The sequence below is a fragment of the Carassius carassius genome, chromosome 23 (assembly GCF_963082965.1).
Source record: "Carassius carassius chromosome 23, fCarCar2.1, whole genome shotgun sequence".
Lineage (NCBI taxonomy): Eukaryota > Metazoa > Chordata > Actinopteri > Cypriniformes > Cyprinidae > Carassius > Carassius carassius.
This window is the reverse complement of record NC_081777.1, coordinates 31,721,061-31,732,226: the sequence shown is the minus strand read 5'-3', so window position 1 is coordinate 31,732,226 and position 11,166 is coordinate 31,721,061. Positions and strand designations below refer to the sequence as shown.

The 11,166-nt window shown below is 34.5% G+C and overlaps 3 protein-coding genes across 5 annotated transcripts; 2 read left to right on the top strand and 1 right to left on the bottom strand.

The window, feature by feature from the left end:
- Positions 1 to 1,084: 1,084 nt before the first annotated feature.
- Positions 1,085 to 3,622, top strand: LOC132101781 (uncharacterized). 2 transcript variants are annotated; one of them, XM_059506982.1, is made up of 2 exons: positions 1,085 to 1,484; positions 2,358 to 3,622. In XM_059506982.1, exons 1-2 carry the CDS (start codon positions 1,271 to 1,273, stop codon positions 3,239 to 3,241), a joined length of 1,098 nt encoding a protein of 365 aa, XP_059362965.1. In that variant the 5' UTR covers positions 1,085 to 1,270; the 3' UTR covers positions 3,242 to 3,622. The 2 variants fall into 2 exon arrangements, with proteins under 2 accessions (XP_059362965.1, XP_059362967.1); XM_059506984.1 differs by having other exon boundaries at positions 2,361 to 3,620.
- An 884-nt stretch (positions 3,623 to 4,506) lies between these two features.
- On the bottom strand, positions 4,507 to 7,583 carry dcun1d5 (DCN1, defective in cullin neddylation 1, domain containing 5 (S. cerevisiae)). 2 transcript variants are annotated; one of them, XM_059506985.1, is made up of 8 exons: positions 7,418 to 7,583; positions 7,244 to 7,365; positions 6,560 to 6,630; positions 6,371 to 6,462; positions 6,190 to 6,298; positions 5,949 to 6,053; positions 4,705 to 4,807; positions 4,507 to 4,624 (listed from the first exon to the last, which is right to left on the bottom strand). In XM_059506985.1, exons 1-8 carry the CDS (start codon positions 7,486 to 7,488, stop codon positions 4,569 to 4,571), a joined length of 729 nt encoding a protein of 242 aa, XP_059362968.1. In that variant the 5' UTR covers positions 7,489 to 7,583; the 3' UTR covers positions 4,507 to 4,568. The 2 variants fall into 2 exon arrangements, with proteins under 2 accessions (XP_059362968.1, XP_059362969.1); XM_059506986.1 differs by having other exon boundaries at positions 7,244 to 7,335.
- Positions 7,584 to 9,643: 2,060 nt separating this feature from the next.
- serp1 (stress-associated endoplasmic reticulum protein 1) lies at positions 9,644 to 10,807 on the top strand. The gene is made up of 3 exons (XM_059506988.1): positions 9,644 to 9,875; positions 10,075 to 10,150; positions 10,523 to 10,807. Exons 1-3 carry the CDS (start codon positions 9,792 to 9,794, stop codon positions 10,561 to 10,563), a joined length of 201 nt encoding a protein of 66 aa, XP_059362971.1. The 5' UTR covers positions 9,644 to 9,791; the 3' UTR covers positions 10,564 to 10,807.
- Positions 10,808 to 11,166: the final 359 nt, after the last annotated feature.

The following is an 11,166-nucleotide window of genomic DNA, read 5'->3' as shown; positions in this document are numbered from 1 at the left end:
CAATCGCGATTATTATCAAATTCAGTTTAAAATAGGAGTGGCTCCCTGAAAGTTGTCTATATACAATTATATAGTAATTATTGAATTAATAATAATAATAATAATTATCAAATATTGCCTACACCGCTGCTTAAGTAGGGTGAGGATATCACGTGACACCTGTTACTTTTTGCAGCGCAGGTCTCAGTGGACCAATCAAATTTAACTCATTAAATTCCGGCGGTGAACTTACATTTGCTTTCTGTTGCGAATTTTTTATTTTTTAACTTGGCGGGTGTTGTGATCTGCAGAATCCATAAAAAGACCAGCAACTTATAAACTTTGAAATTAATTTAAATGTAAGTGGAAAAAACGCATTTAGATCAATGAACTAGAATACACCTTTCTGTTTCCATTTTTTTTTTCATACGAAAAGGGAAAACAAGAAAGAAAGTTGCAAGAAAGAAGATACAAATTACAAGATCTAAATCAGTGGTCCTCAACTTGTGTTGCTTCAGGACACAAATCTTACATCTTAAATCACAGTTTTAAACTGTTGAACTAAAGTTACAAAATGTCTTTAAAATACAACAATCAATTGCATTAAAATGGCTCAAATAGTGGCCCAAACTGTTAGTAACAATATCATTATGGATACATTTGTTCCAGTATGTTTAGATGCACATCCTTTAACTTTAACAACAAAAAGGAAAAAGTTTCTTTGTACCCTTTTCAAAAGTTTGTATGTAAAAAGTGTTCAAAAAATGTAAAAGTCAGTTTTTCTTATACTCTTTTCAGCATTTAGCATTGGTTTTCTCTGCTATTTGGGTGGCAATGCACCACCAGCTTTCAATATCCCCAAAAAATAACTTTTCTGATGCTGTAATAATGTTACTAATTACCTAAAACTCACATTCTTCAACCATAAACCGCCACTAACTGTTATGAAATAAACTCAAACATTTGCAAAACATCCACATGACAGTCTATGATTGAAGAGAAAAATGTTAATCTTTAAACATGGCGCACGAGATGAAATATAAGAGCTGTCATGTGAGGACTGTACTTTACTCCTCTCACAAACTTCAACACTCATTCGGTGAGTTTTTGACTGTCGGAAATCTACTGTTTTGACATACTGTGAACTTCAGATTTCTGTTTTGTGTTTGTGAAGTTAAACCAGCTGGCCAGCTGTAAAACTCTGATCAAAAAACAGTTTTTTTTAAATGCAGTGGTAATAGCAATCAAGTTGACTAAAAACACACTGAACTTCTCATTTCTTCTAGACACCATGGAGTTGAGTATCAGATCTCTTTTGGCTTTGATTCTCTTCTGGGATTCTCTGTGTGTCGAATCTGAAACTGCAGCACACAGAAACTCTCGAGAGTCGCTGCAGACTGTGATGAGCTCTCAAATAAAGCGTCTGCAGGTCAGACCTGAAAACTCTGTTCATATTCATCCAGGACAAAAGCTGACGCTCCAGTGCCAAAGTGAAGGAGATGAAGGTGAGCAGCACTACAAGACAGCAGTTTCTTTCTACAGCATGCTGGAAGAATGTAATCCTATTCCATTTTCTCAACTATTAAATGCAAATTTATATAATGCATTTTTTTTACATTATTACATTTTTCAGAATTTATGGAAAATGTAAATTCATCAATAGATTACAAAATGCGTTTTATAATTTATTTATTTATTTATGATGAAATCAGACTTGTGGAGAATTGTGAAAAATAAGGTATATCAAATAAAGAGAAAATAAAACTATAAAGTGCATTTATGACCTGGTGTTATTTTATAATCATATCTCAATAAGTTTTACAGTTATTGTATTTTTATTCTATTTGATGAAATATTTCTCAATTTTTTCTTACATTTATATATTCAACTTTAATTTCAGTTGAAGTTTTAGTAACTTTGTTGTGTGTTTTGGTCTTTTTTTTAGTTTTAGTTTAGTATTTTATTACATGAAGTTGAAAATAAGAAATGTTGCCTCGGCATAGCTTTTTTTATATTTTATTTGATTCCAGTGAAACTTTTTATATACATAAAGTATTTCATTTCATAATGTTAAGTGCTTCCCTTCACTGACCCCTTGCTGAAAAAGAACCCAAATTTAACTCTATTTTCAGTGTTTTAAGCTTCAGGTAAAACAAGTATCAAACATGTCATTCCATTTTATTACACAGAACTTAATTTTTGAAATTATTTGCTTTGTTTTCTTGGTATATATGGTTAACTTGGTTTGTTACTGACATCTGGTGAAAATTTCAAGTCAACAGCACCTTTAGAAATATATTTCCTGGGAGAAATGGTGAGATGTTCAGTAATTGTTTTACCCGCTGTATTCAGTCGTGAGTGTTGTATTCTTGTCTCAGCAGTGCTGGCACAGTTTTGGCAGACACCGTTCGGTCTGTTTGACAGCTGTAACCACCAACACAAAGACCCAGTGTACACATGCAATGGCACTTTGAAGATTTCAAGAGCCACTTCCAGCCATGACGGACTCTATTACTGTGTCCATCTGGACAAGATGAGCAAAACAATCGTGCCTTACAGAGTTAACGTAGTTTCTCGTCAGAGGAAGACCAGGGAGGCAGGGGTTCACAGCGACACAGTGTCACAAAGCCATTTCGCGGCGACTGTGGCATCGTCAGTAATCGTGAGCTTTTTAGTAGCCTTCACACTTGGTGCATTCAGTAGATCCTACGTGTTGAAGTGCCTAAAGACTATAAGGGCCAACATGCCTCATAGAAAAGACCACCACAATCACATCAACAGACAAACCACCAGAGCACAAACTGACACGGTGTTCTTCCATAAAAACCAAACCACTGTAGAAGACCAGGCTGGTTTGGTTGATCGGGAACGCATGGATGTTGACAACGCAGATGCTATCGGAAATGTTATTAATGAGCCTCAGAGTTGTGAAGGGGAAGAACAAACCCCACAGTTGAGATCAGCCGTTAGTCCACATCCAAAACAGAAGATCCGTGTCATTAAAGTCTACAACTATGATGAAGAAGGGACTCCATACAGCCATATCAAAGGCTCAGGGATGGAGGGAGAAGAAGAGGTCAGGCCCAAACTGAGGACGAGGTCACTGACGAGACTTACTGCCATCATGAAACAGGCTGAAGCCATTGACATCAACCCAGAGAGAGAGTCGACTGACGGCCAGACGATTCAAGCAGACGCTGCTTCCCATGAAGACAGTGTTTCAGCTTCAGCGGGAGACACTGGAGACTTACAAACAGGCTGAGGGACACATTTATGACATAATGGAAGACACCACTGATGTCTAAATCTACCACTTGTTTTATTAAGTGTACATATAAATTCAGTTATTGATGTGTGGTTTATTAGGAGGACAATATTTGGCTGAAATACAACTAAATATGTAGAAAATCATCTTTAAAGTTGTCCTAATTAAGTTCTTAGCAATGCATACTACTAATCAAAAATAAAGTTTTTATATATTTATGGTAGGAAATGTACTTCATATCTTCATGGAACATGTTTTTTATATCCTAATGATTTTTAACTCACTCATACAATATATTTTTGGCTGTTGCTACAAATATACCGCAGAGACTTAAGTTTTTTGCTTTTGTGCTCCAGAGACACATATATATTTTACATTTATAAGCATCAAATTGTATGTTAAACGTGCTTCATATAGGCAATGTCACTATCAAAAGTAGTAACTGTAATGCATATATTTGGAAAATATACGTAAAAAATGTTTGGGGTCAGTAAGACATATATTGAAAGAAATTAATACTTTTATTCAGCAAGGATGCATTAAATTGATTAAAAGTGACAGTAAAAACATTTACAATGTTACAGACGGTTTCTATTTCAAAGAAATTCTGTTTTTGGACTTTATATTCATCTGTCAATCCTGAAAAATTAAATATCAGATTTTCCAGAAGAATATTTGATTGAAGATAATCAGAAATGTTTCTTAAGCAGCAAATCAGTATATCAGAATGATTTCTGAAGATCATGTGACACTGAAGACTGCAGTAATGATGCAGAAAATACAGCTGCGCATCACAGAAATAAATTACAGTTTAATATATATTCACTTAGAAAGCAGCAGTTTTAAAATGTAATAATATTTCATAATTTTACTGTATTTTTAATTAAACAAATGCAGCAATAAGAAGGTGTTCAAAAACATTAATAGTCTTACTGGTTCAGAACGTTTGTGCTTTTGTAAAGTAAAGATTTTTATCCATTTAGATTTTAGCTGGAAATTGCTCTAACAGTGTTGTAAAAAGAAGAAAAATTTATTTACAACTGCTTTATGTATTTTCTTTCTCAAAACACTATAAACAAAGTAAAACTTTGAGGGAAAAAGAAAAGGAAAGGAAATGACAAACAGACTGAAAATTCATACAACACTCGCAACAGATCTGCTGCAACAAATTTAATACATAAGAAAAATATTTCCCCTTTCGTCTTGTGATTCCTCTGTGCCCTTTTCTTTTAAAGTAACACTGTAAGAGTCTCTGGGTAGTGATGGGGTCACACACCGAAAAACAACAAAACTCTGATGTGCTTGAATCCAGCGTCTGCTTGCGCTATAATGCAATTCTGGCTTTATTCCACTCCACAAACTCATCCAGCATCACTGGCCCTGAAATCACACACACATCAGCAGCCGTTTAACTCAGACGCATCTCATGAGAGAAGATGAGAGGAATCCATCACACTTACAGGCTCCGTCTTCATCATAGTTGCTCAGGTCTGTGTTAACCGTGCGGCTGAACTCGAGGACGTTGTACCACTGGTCTTTATTCACGACTTTATACTTTGATTGCTGAGGAGATGTTTCTGTTAGTCACAGTACTTCAAAGAATCTTATTAAACAACATACTAATGAATTCAGTGTGTTAAAATGCATAATCTACACACACAACTTCAGTTTGGCTTCACGGGAGTTTGACAGTGCTAGTGTTTCGCTTGCATTTATGACTAAAAATGTGCGCAATATAAAGCAGGGTTCTCAAAATTTATTATTATTTTTTTTTTAACACAGTAAAAATATTCAACAGCATATATTTCTTTCCCTGGCATCCCTTGAATAGTGTTATAGTAGATAATATGAGCACTGTATCAAGCACGATAAAATGCAAAAGAGAGGTAAATTCAGTTATAATTAATTATACTGTAATTTGAATGGCTATAATTAATGCATTTAATAGAGACACCAAAAGCAGCATTGATAGCCTTCATTAATAATAGGCTGCTTAGTAAAAAGACGCAAACTTTATGTCGTTTCTAAAACAATTTGGAGATTCAATGTGAAATTAGGACAAAATAAACAACAGCATGCAATTAATCATGATTAATTCTCGAAAAATGTGCAATTAATTAGTTCGTTTTTTGAAATAAAATAAAAATTCTGGAGTTTTGTTTCAAATTTAAGGCCATAAAAAAAGGCTATAACAAACATTATTTATCATTTTAATAGGTTGTATTCACAATACAGCTTAATGTGATAAACTTCAAACGGTGATGATTTAATTAAATAAATATGAGTGTTGCACATTTAAATGCGCTGATGCATGCAGTCACGACATTTCAAAATAAAAGTCTCAGTATATTTCAAGCTTGTTTAATTAAAAGTATAACACTTTTTACTGGTTATTATTGGTATTTTAGTTACACAAATGTATCAGGCATTTAATTCAACAATCAGAGGCGGTTTAAAGCAGACATTTTTAAAATCCCAGTGTGCGTTTTGTATGAAAACAAATTCAAATTCAAATTCAAAGTATTGCGAAAGCCTTTTTGGTTGTAAAACATCTCTTTGTGTATTTTCTAAAAACTAATTCTATTGTGCCCCTGAAGGTTTTTATATGTGCTCCTAAATTTTGCTAATTGCTTTTATTGTGTGTTTTTTTTCACCTAATTTGGAGCAGATATGACAATCTTGTTTTTATAAAAAGACGACAAACCTCCAGAAACTGGTGGAAAACTGGGAACAGAGGCCACGTCCTTCCGAGGAGAAGAGCCAACATGGATTTTGCAGTGTCTATATCAAGACTGCGCTGATCTTTATCCTACATAATATATAAAACCAGATGAATATGATGGAAAAACATCCATAAGCAGACAAAAAATTAACTGTAAATGCATCCGAAAAGTAATGTTTATCATAAAAAGGTGAAAATAAGTGCATGTTTGTCATCGTCTCACCCTGGCGAAGTCGAAGGCGTATCTGTAAATGTTCTTGAATAAAACCGGGTCGTTCAGCTGAGAGCGCATATAATCCAGCTTGCCCTGTAATCTCTCTGTGCAGTCGCAACTGTACACACATCACAGGAGTTTAACAGCAGCACAATAAAAGACTTTCTCATGATGTCACAAAACTTCTTACTGTAGTGACGTCATTCCTTTCAGCCACTCTTCTTTGGTGAAAAATCCCATATTTGTTGCTTCAAGTGTCCAGGCTAAAACTAACATAACAATCTGATGGGGTCACAGAAACACAGTGCACGTTATCTCAATGGTTTTCTCTGATTTCAAAATAGAAGACCGTTGCTAACTTTAGATGCAAGTTGCTAACGTTTTCTGGCTCCACGCCGATGTCCTCACAGAACTTCTCCATGCTCTCCGGGCCGACGATATCATCTGACCCTACACAGATTCAAAACCACGACAATCACCAGATCAGCTCAAGAATTAGGATGAGTTTGTTTCTTCATCAGAAATGTAGCATTGCATCAGTGTCTCATCAAAGGATGCTCTGCAGTGAATGGGTGCCGTCAGGATGAGAGTCCAAACAGCTGATACGTTTTTAACTCAAATACATAGAGTCTATAATCCATAATAACACTTCCTCCAGTGAAAAAATGGCATCAGCTGTTGTCTCTCACATCAAAATCCAGACACATATTTGTTTAGAGCTGTTTAAACACTGCTTGATCTGTGCAGATTTCTCTCCTGATTCAGACCAGAACACTTTTTCACTGGAGGAAGTGTTATTATGGATTATAGACTCTATGTGTTTGAGCTAAAATCATCTTAATGCTGGATGTGTTTCATCTTTTGTCTTCTCCAGATGTTCACTGATGGACTGGAGTGCTGTGGATTATTGTGATGTTTTTATCAGACTCTCATTCTGACGGCACCCATTCACTGCAGAGCATCCATTGATGAGACACTGATGCAATGCTATATTTCTCCAAAGCTGATGATGAAAAATCATTTGACGCGAGTAATGCGAGTAAGGAAAGTATTGTTTATGTACCTGCATATTCATAAAACCAGGCGAGACATTTCTTGCTAGAGAACTGGTGATCTGTGTTAAGCAGCCGTCCTGGAGTTTGTGTCCGACAGTAACTGGATATTAAAGAGGTGATGACACAGCGACTGATGTATGAAAGAGTGAAAGATGCAGAGAGGAACTCACAAATATTTTTACCTGGTGATTTTGTACTTTCTGATGCTTGGGTCTTCGGATCCGGATGACTTTCTTTTCTTTTTCACAGGCATAACTGAGGCTCGGTTGACTTGGGTTAGTCTTACTGAAGCCGACAGCTGCTTTCCGTCCCGTCCAGTTTAATATTTAAGGGTCAGTGAAGAGCAAAAAACAGCTCTACCTGTGTACCTGCGTCCATTCAGGTGTACAGACTCTAAACACAGAAAGAAAAACTAATGCATACTTGATGCAGGATACAAACGAATTAAATCCTAAATTGTCTCTTTTCTTCTTAATGCTTCCTTCTTTACTAAAGGGATATATATATATATATATATATATATATATATATATATATATATATGTTGTTTTTTTATTTTCTTGTTTAGAAAAATACTAGAACTTTTGCCGATTATATAATTATATCTATATATATATATATATATAATTAAAAAATAAATATATATATATATGGAATTTTCAAGAATCGAGTCTATACTAAATAAGGTAATGTTCAAAGTTAGTAACATTTTTAAAACAAACAAAAGATAAAACAAACAAATAATAAAAGTGAGGAGCTGTTTAGCATAAATGTTTCATCTTTGTGATTCAAGTGTTTAATGTCAAAAGCCTGGAAGTCATCTAAACGTGTAAAACAAATACAAATACATTTATATGAAGAGACAATGTACAAAAACTCCAGAAATAAACTCGTAGTATGAGTAAAATTGAACACAAACACAGGAGTATACAAAAGCACCTCACCGGTTCATCTAAATATCACACATAAACATTTAAGAACAATCTCTACAGGTATCAAACTCAGTGTAATCAAGTGTGCTCTCATCAAACCTGAGATATATGCTGATTTCGGTTCGTCCTGGTGAGTTTATTTATCAACAACTTCAGCTTAAAAACCTGCGACTGCTTTGGAGAAATCAACACTTCCGGCTCTCCAGCAGACATAATAAAAGTCAAGCCGTTTCAATTTCAACATTTTTATTAAATGCTATCTTGTGCTGTACGTCACATTGCACAGCAATATTGCTTTGGAGAATTTAGTGCTTATTATATTAACCATGTTCAAAGAAGCATAACAGGCTCTTGTTTATTAGTAGTTTCATAAAAAAGTCATCTTAGTAAATATTGATGACAAATCAAGGTTTAAAACTGGTGAGCAATGTGAAAACTGTTACAGTGAGTAGTTTACATCCCTAATTCAAGGTCTTCAAGCTCTTTCACGAGCTGGGCCTCTTTCTGCATCTTCTCAAGCTGTAATAAAAGGGTAAATTATCATAATATTTATAGAATAATAAATAACTTTTAATCATGCTGATGAGCTTTGCTGTATTACATGATTTTGCATGCCGGCTGCTCTTTGAGTTAATCGATGACTTTGAGTTTCTGCCTGACACATTGAATTTGGCATACATAAAAATAAATAAATAAATAAAATAATTGAGAATAAATGATAACTTTGCAGAGTTATGTAACTTAGAATGTTTTATTTTTTTGACAATTCAGGTATGTTAAATAAAGATATGTTGCCATACCAGCTGAGGCTATTCTTATGGAACAAAACAAAATAAAAGTGAATGTATCATAAAAGTAGGTCAATTTTACTCTAAACTGGTCTATTCTAAGTCAAGAGTACGTTACCATTTTATTTCTTTACATCCAAGACATTTTTCTCACTGTAATAATAATAATAATAAAGTGCATGTGTGAGTTTTAAAATAAGCTGAGAAGTAATGTTAACAAATGCTTTCACACAATCATCCTTCAGGAGGCGATCGATGGCAATCTAAAACATGTTTTCATGACATTTATATATAAATATATATTTAATATATATATATATTAAAGTCTAGTCAGCTAACACACGTAAATAACTATTCGCCCCAAGAAACCTTTACAGAATTACTAAAAACATAAATTTTCCAGTAACCGAGAACAGCAGTAATTGGTCTTGCTTCACCAGCGCTGATTAAAATAACACTTCCCACGTGACAGAAACTCTGCGATTAAAACGTTCTGGACACTTATTTATTTGTAAATATTGACACTGATTAACTTTAAAAGTCATAGACAATAAAAAAATATATTGAGATTATGAAATACAATTAATTATAAATAAAATAAATATGATTTTAGAGCCATCGACTGCTCAAGCCCCGCCCATTATCTGTAGCTTTGGACGCAGTTTTGATTTCGTTTCGAAGCGTCCACGTCGCGATGGGTGGAGTGAGTTTTTCTTATGCACACGTAGACTAAACCAGTACATCAGTCAGAGATCACACGTTCAACTGATTTCAAACCTCCTGGACCTCTCTCGCTCCCACTTTCTTCTTTTTCTTTAATAAAACCACGGTAAAGGATGGTGGCCAAGCAGAGGATTCGCATGGCGAATGAGAAACACAGCAAGAACATCACTCAGAGAGGCAACGTGTCCAAATCCACGGTAAGACCTTCACCATAGCCATTACTTTTTATTTATGTTTTCCAAAAATAGGACTTTGTTTGCATTCCAGTAAACGCTTACTTCGTGCATTCACATAAGATTGTGCTTGGCAGCTGTTAATTCCCCATTTGATCATACTGACTTTCTTTAGTAGTGATGTAGACCTGTGTAATAAACAAATGTTGATCTTTTTCTCTAGAGGGTCTCTCAAGAAGAGAAGGCAGTTGTGGGACCTTGGCTTCTAGCCTTGTTCGTCTTTGTAGTGTGTGGATCAGGTGAGTGTTATTATGAGTCTAATGCATTAAAGAGATCATTCTTTAAATTTACTGATGACTTTTGCAATCGGCTTGCATCCAAAGCATGAATCGGCATTGTAAGCGTGAACTTTATTTCATAACTCTGTGTTTAAAGGGACAAAGTGCATTTGTGATGCAGGCTGGGCATCATGCATGCGCTAAACGTTGTACATTTTATTTGAAAATAACATAAAATCTCTTTTACCTAGCATGCAATTAGTTATTTTATTTCTGATGAACATGCAAAAACACTGAACAACTTAAAAAAAACGATTATGTAAATTAAAAAATACTTTGCATTATGCGAGGATCAAATATTTGTTGTTCTAATGTTGTTTTTGTAATCTACAGCGATATTCCAGATCATTCAGAGCATCAGGATGGGAATGTGAGCGGTCTTCAGCATTGTTACATCCGTTTGTTCTCTTCTCCCAGCTTTCCTGAAGATCACTTGATCATTCCTCTTTTCCTATTTAATCTTGATCTTTCATCACAACACAACAGTCTCCTGTGCCTTACTCAAGCTGGAGGAACATTATCTTCTGAAACAATCCAATGTGGGACTTCTGTCATTATTGCTGCTGAATCCAAGGCAATAAACTCAAATGACTGAACTTTTTATGTTGGGGGGAAAAACATGTTTGTTTAAATGAAATGTTGCATTTGAATTTTCTATGTTGTAGGATTTGGACAAGTTCATGTTCATTTGGTACTATGCACCTTTTGGTAGGATTTTTTTTTCTTTGCCTTAAAGGAAATGAAGGTCCACATGTTCAGTTGTACTTGTAGAGAACATGAAAAATAATAATAAAGACTTTTTAATTTTTTTTTGTCTTTAAAATACTTTGTAAAAGTCTGAGGGTCTGCAGATTTATTAAAGGGTCCATAGACTGGTTAAAAATAAACATACAAGCTTTTATCATAAAACAAATGTAAAAATTATTTATTAAAATGATTGAATTGAGTGGTTTCTGTAGTTTCTATATTTAATCAGT

What these genes read in the sequence shown, in the direction of transcription:
- LOC132101781 (XM_059506982.1), top strand. Translation starts at nt 1,271, where the DNA reads ATGGAGTTGAGTATCAGATCTCTTTTGGCTTTGATTCTCTTCTGGGAT. An exon ending in CCAAAGTGAAGGAGATGAAG is followed by an intron (nt 1,485 to 2,357) that starts GTGAGCAGCACT and finishes TTCTTGTCTCAG; the next exon opens with CAGTGCTGGCACAGTTTTGG.
- dcun1d5 (XM_059506985.1), bottom strand. Translation starts at nt 7,488, where the DNA reads ATGCCTGTGAAAAAGAAAAGAAAGTCATCCGGATCCGAAGACCCAAGC. An exon ending in CTGGTTTTATGAATATGCAG is followed by an intron (nt 6,631 to 7,243) that starts GTACATAAACAA and finishes GAATCTGTGTAG; the next exon opens with GGTCAGATGATATCGTCGGC. An exon ending in ACGCCTTCGACTTCGCCAGG is followed by an intron (nt 6,054 to 6,189) that starts GTGAGACGATGA and finishes TATATTATGTAG; the next exon opens with GATAAAGATCAGCGCAGTCT.
- serp1 (XM_059506988.1), top strand. Translation starts at nt 9,792, where the DNA reads ATGGTGGCCAAGCAGAGGATTCGCATGGCGAATGAGAAACACAGCAAG. An exon ending in GCAACGTGTCCAAATCCACG is followed by an intron (nt 9,876 to 10,074) that starts GTAAGACCTTCA and finishes CTTTTTCTCTAG; the next exon opens with AGGGTCTCTCAAGAAGAGAA. An exon ending in CTTTGTAGTGTGTGGATCAG is followed by an intron (nt 10,151 to 10,522) that starts GTGAGTGTTATT and finishes TGTAATCTACAG; the next exon opens with CGATATTCCAGATCATTCAG.